General features: G+C 52.8%; 1 protein-coding gene across 1 annotated transcript in view; it reads left to right on the top strand.

Moving 5' to 3' along the window:
* LOC140430223 (ATP-binding cassette sub-family C member 12-like) overlaps positions 1–24,915 on the top strand; it is a 244,029-nt gene that overhangs the window by 26,601 nt on the left and 192,513 nt on the right. The window contains exons 6-9 of the mRNA XM_072517656.1: positions 10,385–10,532; positions 11,712–11,860; positions 11,970–12,077; positions 12,210–12,470. Of these exons, the coding sequence (XP_072373757.1) occupies positions 10,385–10,532; positions 11,712–11,860; positions 11,970–12,077; positions 12,210–12,470 (666 nt within the window). The remainder of the gene's footprint in view (positions 1–10,384; positions 10,533–11,711; positions 11,861–11,969; positions 12,078–12,209; positions 12,471–24,915) is intronic.

Genomic DNA, 24,915 nt, shown 5'->3' with positions numbered 1-24,915 from the left:
CAATCCACCTAACCCGCACGTCTTTGGACTGTGGGAGGAAACCGGAGCACCCGGAGGAAACCCACGCACACACGGGGAGGATGTGCAGACTCCGCACAGACAGTGACCCAAACCGGGAATCAAACCTGGGACCCTGGAGCTGTGAAGCAATTGTGCTATCCACAATGCTACCGTGCTTAAACAATTTAACAATTTTGGTTGTTTAAAACCATGGAATAGTGTGGCTTTATTCACCTCGTAGGTAACTAGGTTTTCAAACATTGTCTACTTTAAGCAAAATGTTTCTGGTACCCAACTGAATCATTTTATTTATTTAGTGAATGCAAAGTCCCTAAGCCAAGCATTTTCTTGCAGTCCTGCTGTGTTGAGTGTGGATAGTCCTCCACTGAGTCTGTGGATTGAAAATTATTTTATGATGTGGTGAAAGTATGCTCTCTCCCATAGGCACTTAGGGGACTAGGACTAATGCCCCATCTGTGGCGGTTGGCTAAGCAGGGGCCTTGGCCAGCCCAAAACCTGAACTCTTTCTTCAGAATGTTGAAACCAGGTAGCTGTTAGGTTGGGTTTGAGACCAGGTACTTCTTTATCATGTCCAAAGATTCCCATTAATTTGTCCAGGTGGAATATGCATTGAATCCTGTGTGGGAGGGATCAATACACAATGTGTTCCCATGCATTTTGACAATTCGAATGAGTTTTGACAGTTCTTTGATAACTTTAATAGTTCTTTGACAGATTGACAGTTTTTTAACAGCTTGACAGTTCTTTGACAACAAACCAATTCCAATGAGTTGATATACTTTTTACGCATAATCAGGTCTACTTTTAAATATCCCGAATGGCACCAAATCCCAAAGGGTGCCTTACCCCTCCTAAAGGATGTCTTGACTCTCCCAATGTTATCCAGGGACCATTTCCAAAAAGAAGCCTCTTACCTCTCCAAAAGGGTATCCTGGCTATTCAAATAAATCCACAAGGTTCATGCCTGCATCTACCACATCTAATGTGCACTCTTTGGGTTCCAGGCACCAACCTCATCAAAATCAGACATAAGTGGAGGCAGCTGTGACTTATATGGACAGCCGCTTCCGAGAACCACAGAAGTGTGATATCTCATCCATCCTCCTCCCCCCACCAACCCCACCCCTCCCATAGTTAAATATATTATAAAATATATTAACTGACAAAAGTCTACTTTATTCTTATTACTCAGTTCACAAAGGTCAAAATGGTAAATACAGAGGTGGGGGTCATTCAGACCATCCAGCTCATTCTTCTGTAGAAACATAAATTTGTCCTATTAGAGAACCAACCTGCATTTTAAATGTATCCAATGTTATTGTCTCCACAATCATCCTAGTGTCAAACATTGTTTAAATGCAGAAGTATTTCCTGAACATGTTGTTTACCAGTTTGTGCCTCTGCCTTTATTTACTGTATTTGAAATAGTGTTTGACATTAGCCTTTTCTGTATCACTTAGAACCTTAGGTTCTTCTTCAAGACCCTGTCTCATATATCTTTTTAACATTTCCTCACAACTTGTCTTCTTGGCATCACTTCAAGGGTTTGAATATGTTATTTGTATGTGGAGGGGCGTTTGTTGTGCAAATGGCCATACTTTGATTTTTTTTTGGAGGAAATCCAATTTTTTCCGGGACTCCTGACCACACGCCATTTTCCTCTGGCCTTTCTTAAATCAATAATCCCTCGTGTGCAAACAACTCCCCCTGCTGAGGTTGAGTTCACCATTTTAAATGGGGGGTGAAAAATCAGATTTCCTCCCCCAAACCATACTTGCCTGATGGTGCGGAGATTTGGAGGCCCATTAAAAGGACTTCGGGTTTCGGAGTTTATGAAAAAACTGGAAAGCTGGCAGAGTTGCAAAAAACATCCTGAAAGGTAAAATGTTTTACACCTTCAGATGTTGCCATCAGGTGCTGAAATGTAATGTAGGTGTGTTTTCAATGTCGCAAATCATCATAGGGGTTTGTCCTGCAAAGGTAAGTTATCATTCCATTGACCAGCATTGACAGCAAGCATACAAGTGCAGGAACCAATTAGGAAGGTAAATAGAATGTTGATCTTACTGCAGCTGCACAGAGCCTTGGTGAGATCGCACATGGAGTACTGTGTGCAGTTTTGGTCTTCTGAACGAAGAAAGGATATACTTCCACAGAGGGAGTTCAGTGAAGGTTCACTAGACTAATTCCTACAATGGCAGGATTGCCGTATGAGGAGAGATTGGGTTTAATTGAAATGTATACAATTCTGACAGGGTTGGACAAACGGATGCAGGGATGTTGTTTCTTCTGGTTGGGGGAGGTTGTCTAGAACAATGGGTCACAGTCTCAGAATATGGAGAAGGACATTTAGGACTTGAGATGAGGAGAAATGTCTTCACTCTTATGGTGGTAAACATACAGCCCAGTCCATCACACAAACCTGTCTCTCATCCATTGACTCCATCTACGCCTTCTGCTGCCTGGGGATAGCGGGCAGCATAATCAAAGGCCCCTCCCACCCGGCTTACTCAGTCTTCCAACTTCTTCCATTGGGCAGGAGATATAAAAGTCTGAGAACACGCACGGACAGACTCAAAAATAGTTTCTTCCCAACTGTTACCAGACTCCTAAACGGACCTTCTTATGGACTGACCTGATTAACACTACACCCCGATATGTTTCACCTGATACTGGTGTTTGTGTAGTTACATTGTGTACCTTGTGTTGCCCTATTGTGTACTTTATTTTATTTTATTTCTATGTACTTAATGATCTGTTGAGCTGCTCGCAAAAAAATATTTTTCACTGTACTGTACCTGTACATGACAATAAACAAAATCAAACCACAGAAGGCTACAGAGGCCAAGTCGCTGAATATGTTGAAGAGAAAATTAGATTGATTTATAGACTCCAAAGGTGTCAAAATGGCTCTGGAGTATGGCGTTAAGATAGAGGATCAGCCATGATCATGCTGAATGGAGGAGCAGGTTTAAACAGCCAAATGGCCCACTTCTGCTCCTATTTCCTACCTTTCTATGTAATTATTCTCATGCATTACAGTACTTTTCCTGTTGAGAAAGTGCAATAATGTATTAAAAAATGTCCTCTGATGTCATGATTTTGTCTTTTGATTTAATTGGACTAGCAGATTTGGCTGTTTTTAAAAAATCTCCTTCTTCTGAAGACAGAAAAGTGGTTTGCATCGGCTTCCTCTCCATTGGTTGACAAAACAGATGGATATCTGTTCTGTCAGTAGAGGTGGATGTTTTCCTTATGAAAACTGTTCCATTGTGAATTCTTGGCTGGTTTTCAAAGGTTTCAGCTCAGTCGGTGGTCTTATTGATACAAGATCCACTGAACCATTTACGAGCCTATAAACACCAAATATGTCTTTTACATGGTTCAATGTTTGTTTACAAACCTAATAGGTACTGGAGGGATTTCAACATATTTTCCCTTAGGTTCTTTGGTTCAGTATCAATGACAATGGGTTTGAATTCAGGGTTGTCTTAGATTTCTAGAGGTTTAATGGTTTTTCAATGATTTTAAAATAATTTCTATTATTATTGCATAGATCCTGAGAACTGTACAGAGTGCAAACTGAGTGAGTGGCTAAGAAAGATACATGGTGACATGGAGGTGCCTTGGGTGGCATGGGAAATATGAGGAGGCATGGGAGAATGTGAGGTAGCATGGGGGGTTGAGTGGGTGATGAGGTGTAAGGCTTAGAGGGCTTTAAACAATGTTGGGAGCCGGGTTGCTGTTTTTAGAGAACTGAAGCAGACCTTCTAACTAGCCTGCCTCTGCACCCAAACTGCTCACACACTTCATTACAATTTGCAAAATGCACTGCAAACCTGGCTCCATGTGAAAAGACAAAATTCCCTCCTAAAGTCACATATGGGTGGGGTTTGAATTTTGCAAGCCACACAAATGTGCAGGTTGGGTTTATATGAGCCCAGATGATAATTCGTCCCTGGAACAGGATGTCGGAACTTTAAAAGTAATTAACGGATAATAAAAATGACAAGGCAGGTATTGTGTTGCGACTGCAGCATGTTTGGTCCCTGGATACCAGGGTGATCCAGGACAAATATGCCTGCTTTGCAGACTCTGAATCATTGAGATGGAGGTTGAACTGCAGACATTGCAATGCATCAGGGAGTGATAAGGTTACCTGGACATTTTGTACGAGAAGGCAGTCACATCCATTAGGAGAGGGCCTTCTAACTTGGTTGGTGTCGGGGTGCACCTGCGAGTGAGGCTGGTAAGAGGGTGTAGAAGGTAGAAGTGGGACAGCCTCAGCATTTTCAATTGTCCAACAGGTTCAAGGTTCAATCTGTATAATTGAAAGTGGTGGCTGCAGGGTGGATGAGTGACCTGATCTCAACACCATGGGATAGGAAGCCATTCAAGCAGCGTCCATTAATAGGAACGTGGTGGTAGTTACATTAATTAATGACCTTGTGGCAAAGGCACACTGATGAAACAGTGATCATAATGTGATTTAATTTGACATTCACTTTGAGGGAGAGAGGCATGGATCTGAGACTAGTGTTTTATGCTTAAATATGTGCAATTATGAAGGCATGAAGACAGAGCTGGCCAAATTGAACTGGGAAATTAGATTAAGGGATAAATCCGCAAAGGTGCAGTGGCAGACATTTAAGGGGATATTTCAGAATCCACAGAAAAGATACATTCCAGTGAGAAAGAAAGACCCTCAGGAATGACACATCATCCATGGCTGAATCAAAAAGTTAAAGAAAGTTTTAAATTAAATTTAAATATAATAGCGTATAATTCCACAAAGATGAGTGGCGGGTAAGAAGATTGGCCAGAATATGAAGGTCAACAAAAAATAATTAAAAGATTAATGAGTGACAAAATAAAGTACAGGGAAGAATCTGGAGCCCGCTCTCGCCACCCGCAGGATCAGTGGTGAGGGCAGTAAACCTTACAAGAATTGGGAAATGCGATTATCGCTGGAGGAATCACGTTTCCTGATTTTCCCCACTCCTCGCCGACGATGTCACGAGACTCACGCCTTAGATTAATAAACTTGGACACATTTTAATATTATTCGCTCCCCCCTCGCTAAATGATCCCCCCTCACTAAGTAGTCATAACTCGCTGACGTAATGTTACATTGACCAGGTTCACAAGAGGTTGGGTCAGGCAGGAGATGGAAGAGGGGATCCCTTGGGGATGCAGAGGCAAGTACAGCCCCCAGGGGGGAGAGGGACATGCTCAGACAGTGCCCTGACACAGTGCCCGGCATACATAGACACTGTTCCAACCTGGCAATACCAACTTGTGCCACGGCAGTGCCAGGATAGACCCTAGCAGAAGAACACCATGGCGATGCATTGATGTGTGGTGGGTGGACAAAGTGGAAATTGCGGCGGGGGGGTGTTTTCCAGTGATGAATGCCGGTGGGGTGAGAGCCCTCAAGGTCTCCATGATGGGGGCTGGGGGCCATTCGCTGCGATGCTGGTCAGGACACCCTTTAAAGATGGCACCCCAATCTGTTTGGAGCCAGTTGCTGGCTCTATGCGGCCCGCCACGCCATCTCATCTGTTTTGATAAAGGGGCTCAAGAATCTATGAGAAAACTGGTCTGTGCAACTGGAGTGTTAACACGCCAGTTTTCTGTCTGAGCCAGGCACTTTGCCAAATTCTGGTAAGATTGCACACTATGAGAGAAAACTAGCTCGAAATATAACACAGACAGTGAATATTTGTACGGGAATTTAAAAAGGAGAAGAGCAGATTAAGTGAATGTTGGTCCTCTAGAGCGTGAGATTTGGGAAATAATAATGGAAAATAAGGAAGTGGCAGGTGAATTGAAAATACTTTACATTTGACCTCATTGTAGAGGATCTGTAACATTACAAAAATAATTGTGGATCAGGAAGTAAAAGGCAATGAGGAACTTAATTCAAATCACCAGAGAAAGGGTATTGAGAAAGTTAGTGGAGCTAATAGCTGATCAGTCTTCAAGTCCTGATGGACTTTATGCTAAGGGCCTTGTCCTGCCAAGAAATGCTAAGGGAATGTCTGAGACAACTAAGGTGGAAACTATTGAGTCTTTTTCCCTAACACTTTATATGTCTGCTAGATGGGAATTAATATGTGCTCTCAGAGGTGGGTGCTCGTCCTGATGAACCTTTCCTGCAAGGAGCATAGTTTATGCCTGGATAACAATAATAATCTTTATTATTGTCACAAGTAGGCTTACAGTAACACTGCAATGAAGTTACTGGCTGTCTAGCGATGCTTCGCGGAATCTTTCTGCCACATTTCCTGAGTGTCCAGCAGTATCGATGGAGGGAATAGATGATCATTTACTGCTGTGTCAAATCCCAAAATGTCTCTCCCAAATGCTAAGGCAGTGGAGGATGTAAATCTAGCAGTCTTCCGATAAATGCATGTTAGTTAATAATCACAGGATGGTCTTGTTGAACCACTCTCAGTGAGGGCAATGTTAACAGAACTCAGAGCTTTGGGTGCATACTGCCATGTTAAGATCTAAGTGTTCATCTCTGCATGAATCAGGCATCTTCATGTGGCTTGTCTGAATCCTCGGCCTCCTTAGATTTATCCCCTTCAACGTTCTCCTCATCCGAGGAGATGTCTAGTTCCTCCATGTCATCCTATGACAACACATTCCCCCTTTGCAGTGTTAGGTTGTGCAGGGCGCAGCAAATAACAATGATGTGGGACACTCGCCACGGCGAATATTGGAGAGTCCCACTTGAGCAGTCCAAACATCTGAAACACATCTTTAAGAGACCATTAGTCTGGTCTATTAAGGATCTTGTGGGTAAATGAGCAGAATTGTATCTCATCAGATGCAGTCCATGTACGACGAATAGGCATCATTTCCCATGTCTCCATGGTTTCCCTATCATCCAGGAGCGAACCCTCCATGCATTGAACTCTTTCAATTATATCTGGTATGTGTGTGATGGTAACCTTCAGATCAAATGACATTGGATGCCCTCCATGTCCCTGCTATGTGAGTTCCTTATGGACAATGTAGCAAATATGAGCTACCACATCCCCCGACAAGTGAAGGTGCCGACAACACCTTCTTTCACTTACCATAATCACACCAAAGGTTTTTGTTGATTTGGCCTCTGTAAGGATCAGGATCCAATTAAAACAATGTGTACCGCAGCACCTCAATTTAATGGATTCTCGCCTGAATGCACAGCATTAGTAAATGAGCCAAGCTCATTGTTCATTAAACCCCCAGGTCCAGCACACAGCTGAGCCATGCTGACCATGGTTTGAGCAGAACGGTTACAGGGTGCCTCTTCAACCAAACAAGGGTTTGTGTGCTGCACTCCTCCCACACGCCCAGAGCCCATCCCCAATCAATTGTTTCTCATTTGTTTTTCGAGTTGCATCATTGTGAGGTCAGTTTAAAAATGGTACTGCTGACCTTCGTCTGGGAGGCCAGCTTCCAACCTCCCCCCATCACCCATCATGTTCCTCCCATCTTCCTCCATACTCACTAGCTCCTAATTCCCCTTTCTCCAATTACAATCCAACCTCCCACTTTGCTCATTATTCATGTGGATATTCCAGTTTTCACCCTGATCTCTTCAATGTTGATGTCCTTTGTCAACGTACCTCCTTCCTTCTCCAGGCCAAATGCACGCTGACTTTACAGGAAAACCGCCACCATCCAATAGCCCTCCCCATGACATTTCAGCCACATACAGGATACAAATGCCTCCCCTGGCTGTGACTGTGTTCTGTGCCTCACACACGGCTCCAATCCCCAGGCAGATTCCTTAGGCGACTGACCACACCATATCGTCACAGCCCAAAGAGAGACCTTGCTCTGCCTAAGACTTATATGCCGTGCAGAGCCCTCTATCATGGCCCACACAGCCCTGGAAAAGTATCTTCAATATGCCCCAGCAGCATGGCTTCTGCCCCAGGACAGCCTTTCGCTGCTCCACCCACTTCTGTAGTCCTGTTTCTGTCTACTCCCCACCCCTTCCCTGGTCACCCCCCCCCCCCCCCCCCCCACCCCCCCAGGCCTGTGTCTGACTCCTTTCTTCCCTCACATAGTCCTGCCACCACCTGCCCCTGCCCCACATGTTTTACCACCTGTGCCCAGTCTTCGTCCATCTTGTGAGACAGGCAGAAATGCTATTAAAGGTGGGCAAAAACTGCATCTACTGAGCTCCAAATCATCTCTAAACTGAAGCTCATCAGGTGCATAGCACTTGTATTGAGTTGGGAAACAAATCTTTCTAATTATCCATTCATCCGGCACTTAACTTGGAGAGGGAACATAATGCCAGAGAGTTAGCCTTTTCATGAGAGACAGATGTGATCAATATGGTTCCCAACATGGATCAGCAGGAAATTCGACTCGCCTTTAACCTGCCATTAAGTTTAGGCGAACAAAACACCAAACTAATTTCCTGCTGGCAGGAAATAGATTTTCTTCGATCATGCTGAACGTTATGCCCCCGCCATTGGCAGGAAGGGAAAACTCCACCCAAGGGACAGCATCTTCAGCAAAGACCGATGACAGGTTGGAAAAGCAGTTTTGAAACTGCCAATGTCAATGGCAGCTGTATAGCGCAGCACTTAGAAAAAGAAATGAAGTCACGGGTTCCACAATATGCCGCTGGCCCCTGATTCCCCCACGCCACCAGCAACATAGACAGCCGAGGATTGGGGCACCATTTTTTAAAGGTTGCCACAAAGCAGAGAGAGAGAACAAACTCACCCTTGAACCACCCTGGTGCACTCCCAGCACTGCCTGGGCACTACCGCTGGCACTTCCCCCAGCGTTGTCTGCGCACTGTCCCCTGGCACTATCTGAACACTGCCCCCTGGCATTACCCAAACATTGCCCCCTGGCATTACCCAGACATTGCCTCTGGCACTATCTGAACACTGCCCCCTGGCACTATCTGAACACTACCCCCTGGCATTACCCAGGTACTGCTCCCTGGCACTATCTGAGCACTGCCTCCAGCATTATCTGCGCACAGCCCCCGGCACTACCTGAGCACTGCCTTGGCACTATCTGAGCACTGTCCCCTGGCATTACCCAGACACTGCTCCCTGGCACAATCTGAGCACTGTCCCCTGGCACTATCTGAGCACTGCCCCTGGCATTACCAAGACACTGCTCCCTGGCACTATCTGAGCACTGCCTCCAGCATTATCTGTGCACAGCCCCCCGGCACTATCTTAGCTCTGCCTCAGCACTATCTGAGCACTGCCCCTGGCATTACCCAGACATTGCCCCTGGCACTATCTGAGCACTGCCTCCAGCATTATCTGTGCACAGCCCCCCGGCACTATCTTAGCTCTGCCTCGGCACTATCTGCGCACTGCTCCCTGGGATTACCCAGACATTGCCCCTGGCACTATCTGAGCACTGCCTTCTGGCATTACCCAGACACTGCCCCCTGGCACTATCTGAGCACTGCCCCCTGGCACTATCTGAGCACTGCTCCCTGGGATTACCCAGACATTGCCCCTGGCACTATCTGAGCACTGCCTTCTGGCATTACCCAGACACTGCCCCCTGGCACTATCTGAGCACTGCCCCCAGGCACAATCTGAGCACTGCTCCCTGGGATTACCCAGACACTGCCCCCAGGCACTATCTGAGCTCTGCCTCCAGCATTATTTGTGCACAGCCCCCCGGCACTATCTGAGCACTGCCTCGGCACTATCTGAGCACTGCCCTCTGGCATTACCCAGACACTGCCCCCTGGCACTATCTGTGCACAGCCCCCCGGCACTAACTGAGCACTGCCTCGGCACTATCTGAGAACTGCCCTCTGGCATTACCCAGACTCTGCTCCCTGGCACAATCTGAGCACTGCTCCCTGGCACAATCTGAGCACTGTTCTCTGGCACTATCTGAGCACTATCCCCAGGCATTACCTGGACACTGCCCTGGCATTACCGAGACACCACCCCCTGCCACTATCTGAGCACTGCCCCCTGCCACTATTTGAGCACTGCCCCTGGCATTACCCAGGCACCGCCACTCGCCATTTTCTTTGCTTTTTTGGGATGTTCCCATATTCTTGGTGTTTTCCTACTTATTCGCTCGAAAGGTCCAGCAAAGTATGTCTTTCTTTCTATTTCACTTCTTGTTGACTTATTAATCTACTTCGTGCCACCTTTGCTTAATCTGCATTTCTTTGTCAATAATGTTTATTTATCCTTATTCTTGGAAGTATCTCTTGACAGGTGTTCCATTTGCCCAGCTGGTATTGTCTTGTGTACCCTCCCCGATCAAATAACTCAAAATTAAGAAACTGGTTTATGAAACTGGCAGACAGTAACATTGCAATGGATTATTTCTGTGTGTTTTTAATTGATTTCAGATGCTCATGGCACAACTTACCACAGCATTCCGACGCAAAGCCATTGGCCAGACAGACACTCGGGTGCGATTAATGAGTGAAGTGTTGGCACATATAAAACTGATAAAAATGTATGCATGGGAAAAATCATTTGCACGTTCTATTAGCGGTAAGATAACACAGTTTTCAGTTCATCGAAATAAGAGATATCATTCATTAGAACTATGATCTTTTTAAAAAAATGTATTTTATTACAAACCTGTATCAAAATAGATTACAGCACATAAACACCCCGGGAAACATACTTCCCAGCAATCAACTATACAGTTGACATTTTTTTCCCTTTCACCCCGCCTCGACGAACAGCTCCTCAAACACAGTCACAATCATCCCCACCTTTTCTCAAACCCCTCTGCAGAGCCCCTTAAATCATATTTTATCTTCCCCAGCCGCAGGAAGTCATACAGGTCACCCAACCATCCTGTTACCCTCGGTGGCGATGCTGACTGCCACTCGAGAAAAATTCGCCGGCGTGCAATCAGAGAGGTGAAGGCGACGACATCGGCCTTCTTCCTCTCCATGAGCTCCGGCTTCTCTGAAATCCCAAATATCACCACCATAGGGTCCATGTCCACCTCCTCCTCTACTATCCTGGCTAAAGCTGCGAACACTCCCGCCCAGAATCCTCCCAATTTTTCACAATCCCAAAACATGTGCGTGTGATTCACTGGCCCCTGCCTACATCTCTCAAACTCATCTGCTACCCTCTGAAATAGCCCACTCATTCTTGCCCGAGTCATATACACCCTGCGCACCACCTTAAACTGTATCAGGCTCATCCTTGCACAGGAGATGGTCCCGTTTACCCTACACAGTGCCTCACTCCATACTCCCCAATTGATCTCCCTTCCCAACTCCCCTTCCTATTTCTCCTTGATTTTCACCACCCACTCACCTCCCTGCTCCTCCAGCCACTTGTATATATCCCCAATTCGTCTTCCCCCTTCCACATAGAACTATGATTTTGATATTAATTTTATATACAGATAAAAGCATATTTTAACTACAAACCTGTTCCATATAAAAAGCTATTTCAAAGTGCCCACAATTCTGTGATGCAACTGTGAAAGTTATGTTCAACAAACTCCTTTGTATATAATCGTATTTAAAGCAAACATGATTGAAAGCAAACATGTTAGCATCTTTATATTTTCCTCAAAATTAAACAACGAAAAAGCATAATTTTCCAGGATGAAAACTTTCAAGTATTACACATTTTATGGATGTTACAGGACTCAAATCCCCTGCTTTGATGTGGACAATTTGTCTTTATCATTTTCTAAAACAGATGTGCGAAAAGATGAACGGAAAATATTAGAAAAAGCAGGATATGTTCAGAGTGTGAATACTTCAATTATCCCCATTGTACCGACATTGGCCTCAGTCCTCATATTTATGGTACACACACAGCTGCGATATGATTTGACTGCATCCACGGTAAGAGGAAATGGAGAGAGCATTGATTGTGCACTGAGTGAAAGGTAATCCTGACTGGTTGCAAATCCATTCCTTTGAACTTTACAATTCATTTATCTCATCACTCTAGGCATTTACTGTGATTGCCATTTTCAACGCAATGAAATTCGCAATGAGCGGTCTGCCAATTTCAGTTAAATCGTTCGCAGAGGCTAAAGTTTCTTTACAAAGACTAAAGGTAAATCAGTACCTTTGCTAATAATTTTACATTTGTTGCTTTAAATATATACTTGCAAGTTGCTTTTAGAAAATTAATTAAACAATTCTCAATATTCTTATTCAGATTTATAAATTGATTTTCCATTATTAGAAAATCCTGGTCATGAAAGATCCTGTTGTATATGTGAAAAATTTGCAAGACTCTCCATATGCAGTGCTGATGGAAAATGCTTCACTTTCATGGGACAACACAAATGGCAATGGGGAATCAAATCCTGCCGACAAGATTTCACACGGAAAAAATGTTTTTAGTGCAAATGAAACAAATGAGTCCAGTATTTCTGGTCAATTGCCAGAAATGATACCGAAAGCATCAATGACTCTTCAAAATGTTGACTTCTGTTTGGACAAGGTACATGCTCACAGATATTGCCCCTGTTAAATTAGAACATCTTGGGCGGGATTCTCCGAGCCCGCACCGGCTCGGAGAATCGCTCGGGGGGCACACAAATCCCGCCGCACCGCTCCGACGGCGGTACTGCGATGCTCCGAACCAGGAAAAAGCTCGCCGACGGGGATTGCACCGCGCGGCCCGCAGAATCGGCAAACCTGGCGCGACGTGCTTGGCCCTGGGCCTGGTGCGAGTTTCCGGCCCACATGGGCCGAAGTCCCGCCGACGTGACCGCAGCTCATGCCGGCGTAAATCAAACATGGTATTTAACGGCGTCAACCAGTCGTGCTGGCTGACGCCGGCGAAGAAGGAGGTAGGGGTCGGCGTGGGGGGCAGCCACATGTCGAGACAGCTGGGCTGTGGCTGGGCGGGGGGGTGTTGTGTTTGACGGGGGTGGAGGCCACCCAGGGCCAGGGGTGCCGGGCGGTGTCAGGGCTGGTGTCTTTGGAGTTTGGGGGTGGGGTGGGGAGTGTCGGGGCTGGTGTCTGAGGAGGCTGGGGGTGGGGTGGGGAAGGCCGGGGCTGAAGTTTGGGGACGTTGTGGGCGGTGTCAGGGCTGGTGTCTTTGGAGGTTGGGGGTGGGGTGGGGAGGGTAGGGGCTGGTGTCTGGGGACGGTGCGGGTAGGGTGGAGAGGGTGGGGGCTGGTGTCCTGGGAGGGTGGGGGTGGGGGGGATTCGGGGCTGGTGTCTGTGGAGGTTGGGGGTGGGGTGGTGAAGGTCAGGGCTGGTGTCTGGGGACGGTGTGTGTGGGGTGGGGAAGGTCAGGGCTGTTGGCTGGGGAGTTTGGGGGTGGGGTAGGGAGGGTCGGGGCTGGTGTCTGGGGAGGTTGGGGAGGGTCGGGGCTGGTGTCTGTGGAGGTTGGGGGTGGGGTGGGGAGGGTCGGTGCTGGTGTCTGGGGAGGGTGGGAGTGGGGTGGGGAGATTCTGGACTGGTGTCTGGGGATGGTGGGGGTGCCGGGCGATGTCGGTGCTGGTGTCTGGAGAGGCTGGGGGTGGGGTGGTTGATGCACGATCAATTAAACACAAAGACGAGGTTGTATCATAACTGAAGGCTTTAATAGACTAGATCTGTTCCCCAGCAGCTTCGGTACAGAATGAGGGCTGCTGGGACGGCACCTGTTCTTATACCCCACCTGTCAGGGCGGAGCCACATACCAAACAGCCAATGGTAAGCTGCTAGGCTTAGCCAATGGCCTACAGCCTCTCGGGTACTGCAATACCTGATACTACCACATTCACCCCCTGTAAAAAAGAGTCCGGCGGGGGTGGTGGCCAGTGGTTACAATTGCATTTAACATGATATGATCAGATATGGAGGTACCGTGAGTATTTACAAGCGTGGAAGATATATACAGTCAGTGTTCATTTACAGTTACAGTTACAGTGTAGCAATCAGTCGGTCGGGTGGCCTGGTCGTTCTCCGGGATCGTATGAGCCTCTGTGGTGATTCTTGTAGGGGTCCGGGCGTCTGCGACTCCGGGAGCGTGGCTTCATCGTCCATGGCAGCTTTGTCACCCCTAGACGGCGCTGGTGGGGCAAACGGTTGACACGAGAGGGGGGGCGCCTGTAGGGGGTGTCGGTGGGTGGGATGGCCTAGGTAGGAGCGGCGGGAGGACGGACCCCCCCAGTGAGGTGCTGTGGGGGGGGAGGGGGTGGGGTAATGGTTCGGGTGCGCGTGGGGTTCCGGCGGGCGCCAGGTCCCGGAGGGAGACTGTATCTTGCCGGCCGTCAGGGAACGCCACGTAGGCGTACTGGGGGTTAGCGTGCAGCAGGTGGACCCTCTCGACCAACGGATCTGACTTGTGCGCCCGCACGTGCTTCCAAAGCAGGATCGGTCTGGGTGTCGCTAGCCAGGTTGGGAGCGAGGTCCCGGAGGATGACTTCCTGGGGAAGACAAGGAGACGTTCATGAGGTGTCTGATTGGTAGTTGTACAGAGTAGCAACCGAATGGCATGGAGGGCCTCCGGGAGGACCTCCTGCCAGCGGGAGACGGGGAGAGTCCTGGACCGCAGGGCCAGTAGAACAGTCTTCCAGACCGTTCCGTTCTTCCTCTCTACCTGCCCGTTTCCCCGGGGGTTGGAACTGGTTGACCTGCTCGAGGTGATGCCCTTGCTGAGCAGGAATTGACGCAGTTCGTCGCTCATAAAGGAGGACCCCCTATCACTGTGTATGTACGCGGGGAACCCGAACAGTGTAAAGATACCCTGGAGGGCCTTGGTGACAGTGGTTGTGGTCATGTCCGGGCAGGGGATGGCAAATGGGAACCGGGAGTACTCGTCAATCATGTTCAGGAAATACGTGTTGCGGTCGGTGGAGGGGAGGGGGCCTTTGAAGTCCATGCTGAGGCGCTCAAAGGGACGGGAAGCCTTTATCAGGTGCGCCCTCTCTGGCCGGTAGAAGTGCGGCTTGCACTCCGCGCAGATTTGGCAGTCCCTGGTGGCTGTCCTGACCTCCTCGATGGAGTAGGGCAGGTTGCGGGCCTTAATGAAGTGGAAAAAGCGAGTGACCCCCGGGTGGCAGAGGTCCTCGTGGAGGGCTCGGAGGTAGTCCACTTGTGCGGTGGCACACGTGGCACAGGACAGGGCTTCGGAAGGCTCATTTAGCTTCCCAGGACGGTACAAGATCTCGTAGTTGTAGGTGGAGAGTTCTATCCTCCACCGTAAGATCTTGTCGTTCTTTATCTTGCCCCGCTGTGCATTATCAAACATGAACGCTGTCATGATATTCAAGTGAACATCACAGCACATACATACATACATAGTGATGGACAGATCAACGGACCAATTAGCACACACAACAGCCAATCACAGACAAGAGCATACACAGTACAAAACAAGGAACACAACACTTCCTGTGCAGTCCAGCAGGAGACAGCTCAGGCAAGGACCTCCAAGCCAGACACTCAGACAGTCACCATGTGCTGAGTACCAGAGTTTGTTATATAAATAGTTACAAAAAATAAAACTGCGTTGTACCAATCGCAACCGTGTTGGTTCGTCTGTGTCTCAGAGCACCCAACACTTCATGGTACCAGAAGTGAATTAAAACCTACCCACAAATCTGCCATCCTGCGCCATGGACACCGTCAACACACCGCAGCCGTTGCAAGTCGCTGGGAACCTTGGCATAAATTGGACGCTGTTCAAACAGCGCTTCGAACTCTTTTTGGAAGCCAACGAAAAACAGAGCGCCTCGGACAAAAGAAAGATCGTCATCCTCCTCACCACCGCAGGTCAGCACGCCATCCATGTCTACAACTCCCTGGTGTTCGCGGAAGGCGAGGACAAATCTAAATACGACACGGTCCTCCTCAAGCTCGACCAACACTTCAACATTGAGGTCAACGAGAGCTTTGAGATACAACGAGAGGTATGTCTTCCAGCAGCGCCTGCAAGGTAAGGATGAGCCCTTTCAGTCATTCCTTACGCATCTCCGCATACTTGCGCAGTCCTGCGGTTATGACACCACCTCAGAGTCCATGATCCGGGACCAGATAGTTTTTGGGGTTGCCTCGGGCAGCCTACGCCAGCAGCTTTTAAAAATAAAAGGCCTAACCTTAGCATCTGCAGTTGAAGCCTGTGTCCTGCACGTGAACGTGACTAGCCGCTATGCCCAATCTCAGGCGACCGAATCGGCGCGGAGAGGGTCCTACGTGACCGGATCGGCCAGCCAGGTGCCCCACGAGGCCGAACGGGTCCAGGCGATCGAGTCTCCCGGCCCGCAGCCCGGACGAGGGCAGCCGTTTCGCGCTTTTCGAGGCCTTCCGCGCTTGTGCGCGCCAAAACCTATGGCAGCACTGAGGGACGTGATGCGCAGGCGCGCTCGACGCAAGACCGAACTGTGCATGCGCAGTGGCGCAATGAACGCCATGACGTCACGACGTGCGGCACCTATGGAGCTGCACATTTAAAAGGGCAATGTCCCGCAAGAACCCGACAATGCCTGCGCTGTGGCAAGGTGGGCCACTACGCTGCTTACTGTCGAGCAGCTCAACCTGTCAATCTTCCACATCTCCGACAACCTCGCAGGAACGTGCGGACCATTCAGCCTCCACATTATGACATCCAGACCGATGACACAGATGACCGAGACGCCTTCCGTGTTGAGGTCATTGATGGGAGCCGATTCAACACAATCAATCCGGGTGATGAATGGTGTGCCACCCTGACGGTCAACCGATCGGCGATCACTTTCCGCCTGGACACTGGCGCCTCCGCCAACCTCATAGCATGGTCAGCCTTCTACGCCATGAAGGTCAGACCACCATCCAGGGTCGGGGCTGGTGTCTGGGGACGGTGAGGGTGGGGAGGGTCGGGGCTGGTGTCTGGGGATGGTGGGGGTGGGGAAGGTCGGGGCTGGTGTCTGGGGACGGTGAGGGTGGGGAGGGTCGGGGCTGGTGTCTGGGGATGGTGGGGGTGGGGAAGGTCGGGGCTGGTGTCTGGGGATGGTGGGGATGGGAGGGTCGGGGCTGGTGTCTGGGGACGGTGGGGGTGGGGAAGGTCGGGGCTGGTGTCTGGGGACGGTGGGGGTGGGGTGGATCGGGGCTGGTGTCTGGGGAGGGTGGGGGTTGGGAGGATCGGGGCTGGTGTCTGGGGACGGTGGGGGTGGGGTGGGGGGTATCGGGGCTGGTGTCTGGGGACGGTGGGTGTGGGGTCAGGGCTGGTGTCTTGGCAGGGTGGGGGTGGGGAGGGTCGGGGCTGGTGTCTGGGAGGGTGGCGGTGGGGCGGGGCGGGGCTGGTGTCTGGGAGGGTGGCGGTGGGGAGGGTCGGGGCTGGTGTCTGGGGAGGGTGGTGGTGGGGGTGGGGAGTATCAGGGCTGGTGTCTGGGGACGGTGGGGGTGGGGAGGGTCGGGGCTGGTGTCAGGGGAGGGTGGGGATTGGGGGGGCGTTGTTTTGCGTGGCCTGGTGCCACCTGTCAACAGTGGCGACCATGCAGCCCATGGCATCAGGTTGCGGAGGTGGGTATGTGTAATGTTGATATGTCGTCTACCCCTACCACCTGCAGACCGTTATGCTTGGCAATCACCCAGCGATGTTGGCCGCCATGGCAGGGGCCGATATCCTGCATGAAGCCCTATGGCAGCTGGAGCAGGAGCGTGCCAGGGAGGCAGCAGAGGCTGACGCAGAGGAGCGTGCCCCAGAGGGGCAGGTGGCAGGCGGCAGGCGCCCAGGCCGGATGGCCGGCTACCCGACAGGAGGAGGAGGAGGATGAGGAGGAGGAGGAGAAGGTGTCATGGCAACGGAGGCGCCCAATGAGGCCCCGTGTGTACCGACGCTGCATGTCCTTCCAGTACCTCCCAGACAGGGCATGCAGGAGAGACTCAGGATGAGGCTGGAAACCATCACCCATATCTGCCACCTGATGGCACACCTGGCACCGCGTGGGACTGGGGGTGGACACCCTCTCCCGGTGACCGTCAAGGTGACGGTCGCCCTTAACTTCTACGCGACAGGGTCGTTACAGTCGCCGAGTGGGGGCCTGTCCGGCATCTCCCAGACATCGGCGCACCGGTTCATCTGTGCAGTGACGAACGCCCTGTACGACATCGCGGCCCGCTACATTCAGTTCCCTGTGGATCGCGCCCACCAGGATGCCGGGCTGCAGGCTTTGCTGCCGTGGCCAGGATTCCCATGGTCCGGGGGCGATCGATGGGGTGCACATCGCCCTACGGCCACCAGCGGATAACAGGGCCGTGTTCATGCACAGGAAGGGGATCGACTTCATGAACATGCAGGTGGTCTGCGACCACCGGATGCGGATCCTGCACGTCTGCGCCCGTTACCCGGGCAGTGTGCATGACTCGTTCATATTGGCACAATCGTTCATTCCCGCCATGTTTGAAGGATGCCCCCCCCCCCCCCCCCCGGCTGAGGGGCTGGCTGCTGTGCGACAAGGTTACTCGTTGAGGGCGTGGCTGATGACGCCTATAAAAAGGCCACGGACTGACACGGAGAACCGCTACAACAATGACCATGCAGTGACCAGGGTTGTGGTCGAGAGGAGCTTTGGGCTGCTGAAGATGCGCTTCAGGTGCCTGGACCACTCTGGAGGGGCCCTCCAGTACCCGTCAGAGCGTGTCGGCCGCATCGTTGTGCTCTGCAGCGTCCTGCACAATATAGCCCAGCAGAGGGGCGATGTGCTACAGGCAGTGGAGGAGGAGGAGGGGGAAGACAAAGATGGGCACGCCTCCCAGATGAGGATGATGTGGGGGGGGTGGTGGGTGAATGCACGGGACATACAGGCTGGACAGGGACGGGATTCTGCCCACCGAAACCGGATGGGCCAGCGGGCACGGGAAGAGTTGATAGCCACATGGTTCAAAGACTAGTTGGGGGGGGGGAATCGCTGAGCATGGGCACAGACGCACAGACAGCACAATACCGCACCACTCCACCACCCCCACCCCGCCCACCACCCACCACCTTCACCCCGCCCACCACCAACCAGCCGCATGCCCACCAGCTCTCCATCACACATCCACCTGTGGCACAACGGGCAGGGGTCACACGATCGCCAGTCTATTGCATGGCAAGGTGTATGATGACAACCTGCTCTGCGATGAGCTCCGGGCTCTACATCGTTAAACAATGTCTGACTCATTGCCACAGTAACACCCTCCACCTGGGCAGTCCATGCATGCGGCCTGGCCACTGCAGCGCATGGACCCGTCGTCTGCCAGTGGGCGGGGTGGCGAGGGCAACCCGGGTGTTGGGGGGGCACACCACACTCACCTGAGCTCGACTTCCTATCACCCCTCACACACACTGGCACTCACTTCCACCCCACCCTACATGCATCGGACAGAGCACAGAGGCAACTTCTGTAGGTGTGAAAGTGATTTTAATAACAAACAGTTCGTACACGTGCCCTAACCCCTATAACTAGTCTGTGCCCTGCACCTGTGCCAACTTACTCCATGTCTAATTTTCTGGCCTTACGGGCCCTACGACTACATCTAGGTGCTTCCCCAGACAGTACAGCAGAACTGGAGGCGGACTCCTGTGATTCCTACCCTGTGACAAGGGTCCCCTTTGGCGTGCGTTTAATGGGGCGGCCAGGCTTGGATGGGCCAGGCTGCGGCTCGGGCGACCGGGATGGCGTGGTGCCAGCCTGTTCTGCCCATTGCCCACCAGATGAACCTGGGACAAAAGTGGGGGGAGTCCGAGGTGTCATGGTCTTCTGGGAACCTCCCCTGCAGGGGGACCCAGAACGGACTCCAGCACCTCCTCCTCCCTCAGGGTGCCTGATGGCCACTGCGGCACTCCATGGGACAGGGATGTGAATGGATCCAGCAGCCGAGGCACCCCCGGAATCTGGCGCTGCCAATCCTGAAGGCCCGCCCTGGTATCGACGAGGGTCTACAAGCTTGCAGCCATGGAGCTCAGGGAGTTGGCCATCTCTGTCTGTGTCTGTGCGACGCTGGCCAGCACCTGTGCAATGGCACCTATGCCCTCAGCAATGGCCTGCTGAGACTGGGCCGTGGCCTGCTGGGACCGGACCACGGCGTTGAGCGCCTCTGCGATCTGCAGTTGGTTCTCGCTCATGGCTGCCTGTGAGAAGGCAGCCATGTCATAGGCCACAGACGCCGCCTGCATGGAAAGCCCCCGGCCTTGCATACTGCTGCCCATGTCCGACACCGTCGCCCCCATTGCCTTCACTGCGGACGCCACCCGTCACCACTCCCTGCTCCTGCACGCGGGGTGCACTCCTCCACCTGTGTCTGCAGCTGTTGGAAGCCGGCCGTCATCCCCTCCACTTGTCCCAGGGTCCCTGACTGAATCGGGTCTATGGGTGGGTGTGGGAACTCCAGGAACCCAGGATTCATCTGGGCGGCAGCTGGTTGCTGGGGCTGGGCTGCCCTCCGACCGTCTGGTCCCTCGGCTGCTCCTACCTCCACCTGCTGTACCGGGACGGCTGCGTTGTGTGCAACAGAAGTGAGTGAGTGTCCCAGAAGTCTCATCACTAAAGTGCCGAACCGGAGTGAGAGTTTCTGCGATGGTGGAGGGTGTAGGAGACAGCAGTGGTGTTCCATGGGTGTCCTCATCGGAGCCGAAGTCCGGGGTCCCCTGGCGTGGTGTGTCCTGGGTGTGTGTGTCCTGGGTGTGTGTGTCCTGGGTGTGTGTGTCCTGGGTGTCGGTGTCCTGGGTGTGTGTGCCCTGGGTCTGTGTCCTGGGTGTGTGTGTCCTGGGCGTGGTGTGTCCTGGGTGTCGGTGTCCTGGGTGTGTGTGTCCTGGGTGTCGGTATCCTGGGTGTGTGTGTCCTGGGTATGTGTGTGCTGGGTGTGTGTGCCCTGGGTGTGTGTGTCCTGGGTGTGTGTGTCCTGGGTGTGTGTGTCTGGGTGTGTGTATCCTGGGTGTGTCCCCTGGGTGTGTGTGTCCTGGGTGTGTGTCCTGGGTGTTGATGTCCTGGGTGTGTGTGTCCTGGGTGTGTGTGTCCTGGGTGTCGGTGTCCTGGGTGTGTGTGTCCTGGGTGTGTGTGTCCTGGGTGTGTGTCCTGGGTGTGTGTGTGCTGGGTGTGTCTGTCCTGGGTGTGTGTCCTGGGTGTCGGTGTCCTGGGTGTGTGTGTCCTGGGTGTGTGTGTCCTGGGTGTCGGAGTCCTGGGTGTGTGTGTCTTGGGTGTGGGTGTCCTGGATGTGTGTGTCCTGGGTGTGTGTGTCCTGGGTGTGTGTGTCCTGGGTGTGTGTGTCCTGTGTGTGTATGTCCTGGGTGTCAGTGTCCTGGGTGTGCATGTCCTGGGTGTGCGTGTCCTGGGTGTGTGTGTCCTGGGTGTGTGTGTCCTGGGTGTGTGTGTCCTGGGTATCGGTGTCCTGGGTGTGTGTGTCCTGTGTGTGTGTGTCCTGGGTGTCGGTTTCCTGGGTGTGTGTCCTGGGTGTGGGTATCCTGGGTGTGTGTGTGCTGGGTGTGTGTGCCCTGGGTGTGCGTGTCCTGGGTGTGTGTGTCCTGCGTGTGTGTGTGCTGGGTGTGTGTGCCCTGGGTGTGTGTGTCCTGGGTGTGTGTGTCCTGGGTGTGTGTGTCCTGGGTGTGTGTCCTGGGTGTGTGTGTGTCCTGGGTGTGTGTGTCCTGGGTGTGCGTGTGTCCTCGGTGTGTGTGTGTCCTGGGTGTGTGTGTGTCCTGGGTGTGTGTGTCCTGGGTGTGTGTGTCCTGGGTGTGTCCCCTGGGTGTGTGTGTCCTGGGTGTGTGTGTCCTGGGTGTGTGTCCTGGGTGTTGATGTCCTGGGTGTTGATGTCCTGGGTGTGTGTGTCCTGGGTGTGTGTGTCCTGGGTGTCGGTGTCCTGTGTGTGTGTGTCCTGGGTGTGTGTGTCCTGGGTGTGTGTCCTGGGTTACGGTGTCCTGGGTGTGTGTGTCCTGGGTGTCGGTGCCCTGGGTGTCGGTGTCCTGGGTGTGGGTGTCCTGGGTGTGTGTCCTGGGTGTGTGTGTCCTGGGTGTCGGTGTCCTGGGTGTGGGTGTCCTGGGTTTGTGTCCTGGGTGATGGTGTCCTGGGTGTGTGTGTCCTGGGTGTGTGTGTCCTGGGTGTCGGTGTCCTGGGCGTGTGTGTCCTGGGTGTGTGTGCCCTGGGTCTGTGTCCTGGGTGTGGGTGTCCTGGGTGTGTGTGTCCTGGGTGTCGGTGTCCTGGGTGTTGGTGTCCTGGGTGTGTGAGTCCTAGGTGTGTGCGTCCTGGGTGTCGGTGTCCTGGGTGTGTGTGTCCTGGGTGTGTGTGTCCTGGGTCTGTGTGTCCTGGGTGTGTGTGTCCTGGGTCTGTGTGTCCTGGGTGTTGGTGTCCTGGGTGTGTGAGTCCTAGGTGTGTGCGTCCTGGGTGTCGGTGTCCTGGGTGTGTGTGTCCTGGGTGTCGGTGTCCTGGGTGTCGGTGTCCTGGGTGTGTGTGTCCTGGGTGTGTGTGTCCTGTGTGTGTGTGTCCTGGGTGTTGGTGTCCTGGGCGTGTGTGTCCTGGGTGTCGGTGTCCTGGGTGTCGGTGTCCTGGGTGTGTGTGTCCTGGGTGTCGGTGTCCTGGGTGTGTGTGTCCTGTGTGTGTATGTGTGGTAGTATGTATTGGGGGTCATGTGGGACTGGAAGCCCTAATGTCATTGGACGGCACGGTCTGGAAGGCCGTCCTACTGGCCCTACGGTCCAGAGACCTCCCAGTTTCACGGTGGCAGGAGGTCCTCCCGGACGCTCTCCATTCCATCCGGTCGTTATTATGTACAAGCACTAATCAAACGCCCCACGAGCGTCTCCTTGTCTTCCCTAGGAGGTCCTCCTCTGGAACGTCGCTGCCGACCTGGCTGGCGGCCCCAGGACCCATCCTGCTCCGAAAGCACGTGCGGGCACATAAGGCGGACCCGTTGGTCGAAAGGGTTCACCTCCTCCATGCAAACCCCCAGTACGCCTACGTGGAGTACCCCGACGGCCGACAGGACACGGTCTCCCTGCGGGATCTGGCGCCCGCCGGCACCACGCACACCCCCCCGACACCATCAACCCAACCGCCCCCCTTCCTGCCACCGCCGCACCCCGCGACCGCCCCCTTCCCAGGAGGATCAGTCCCCCTCCCCTTTGCAACGACAGCTGAAAACGTGCGGCTCCCGGAGGCGACAACACTGGTACAAGCACCACCACCACCGCCGGGGCCGAGGCGATCGACACGGACGACCAGACCGCCCGACCGACTCGTGGCGTCGATGTAGAACAAAGATGGACTGTCCAATGAACATTTTGTTTTTCCTATACCCTCTGTAAATAGTTGTAACAGGACGATACTGTCCAATACTGTACTACCATGTAACTGTTCTATCCTCCCAGGACCAGCCCTGTAAACCCTTACCACCATACGAAGCATCACCCCGCCGGGTTCATTTTTGACAAGGGGTGAATGTGGTAGTATGTATTGGGGGTCATGTGGGACTGGAAGCCCTAATGTCATTGGCTGACAGATCCCGGGTCCTGGTTAGCCGTTGACCTCATGCTCCGCCCTGAAGGCGAAGTATAAGAAGCCGGTGCCTTCCCCCGCAGGCCAGTTTACTATCGGGCTGCTGGGGAACAGACACGCTTAATAAAGCCTCATCAACTTCACTCTATTTGTCTCACGGAGTCTTTGTGCGCCACAGTATGTCCTGGGTGTCAGTGTCCTGGGTGTGTGTGTCCTGGGTATCGGTGTCCTGGGTGTCGGTGTCCTGGGTGTCGGTGTCCTGGGTGTCGGTGTCCTGGGTGTGTGTGTCCTGGGTGTCCTGGGTGTGTGAGTCCTGGGTGTCGGTGTCCTGGGTGTGTGTGTCCTGGGTGTCGGTGTCCTGGGTGTCGGTGTCCTGGGTGTCGGTGTCCTGGGTGTGTGTGTCCTGGGTGTGTGTGTCCTGGGTGTGTGAGTCCTGGGTGTGTGTGTCCTGGGTGTCAGTGTCCTGGGTGTCGGTGTCCTGGGTGTCGGTGTCCTGGGTGTGTGTGTCCTGGGTGTGTGAGTCCTGGGTGTGTGTGTCTTGGGTGTGTGTGTCCTGGGTGTCGGTGTCCTGGGTGTGTGTGTCCTGGGTGTCCTGGGGGTGTGTGTCCTGGGTGTGTGTGTCCTGGGTGTCGGTGTCCTGGGTGTGTGTGTCCTGGGTGTGTGTGTCCTGGGTGTGTGAGTCCTGGGTGTCGGTGTCCTGGGTGTCGGTGTCCTGGGTGTCGGTGTCCTGGGTGTGTGTGTCCTGGGTGTGTGTGTCCTGGGTGTGTGTGTCCTGGATGTGGGTGTCCTGGGTGTGTGTGTCCTGGTTGTCCTGGGTGTGTGTGTCCTGGGTGTGTGTGTCCTGGGTGTCTTGGGTGTGTGTTTCCTGGGTGTCGGTGTCCTGGGTGTGTGTGTCCTGGGTGTCGGTGTCCTGGGTGTGTGTGTCCTGGGTGTGTGTGTCCTGGGTGTGTGTGTCCTGGGTGTGGGTGTCCTGGGTGTGTGTGTCCTGGTTGTCCTGGTGTGTGTGTCCTTGGGTGTGTGTGTCCTGGGTGTGTGTGTCCTGGGTGTCCTGGGTGTGTGTGTCCTGGGTGCGTGTGTCCTGGGTGTCTGTGTCCTGGGTGTCGGTGTCCTGGGTGTGTGTGTCCTGGGTGTGTGTGTCCTGGCTGTGTGTGTCCTGTGTGTCGGTGTCCTGGGTGTGTGTGTCCTGGGTGTCCTGGGTGTGTGTGTCCTGGGTGTGTGTGTCCTGGGTGTGGGTGTCCTGGGTATCGGTGTCCTGGGTGTGTGTGTCCTGGGCGTGTGTGTCCTGGGTGTCTGTGTCCTGGGTGTGTGTGTCCTGGGTGTGTGTGTCCTGGGTGTGTGTGTGCTGGGTGTCGGTGTCCTGGGTGTGTGTGTCCTGGGTGTCCTGGGTGTGTGAGTCCTGGGTGTCGGTGTCCTGGGTGTGTGTGTCCTGGGTGTCGGTGTCCTGGGTGTCGGTGTCCTGGGTGTCGGTGTCCTGGGTGTGTGTGTCCTGGGTGTGTGTGTCCTGGG

Source organism: Scyliorhinus torazame, chromosome 10 (genome assembly GCF_047496885.1).
Source record: "Scyliorhinus torazame isolate Kashiwa2021f chromosome 10, sScyTor2.1, whole genome shotgun sequence".
Taxonomy (NCBI): domain Eukaryota; kingdom Metazoa; phylum Chordata; class Chondrichthyes; order Carcharhiniformes; family Scyliorhinidae; genus Scyliorhinus; species Scyliorhinus torazame.
This window is presented reverse-complemented; position numbering and strand designations above follow the sequence as displayed.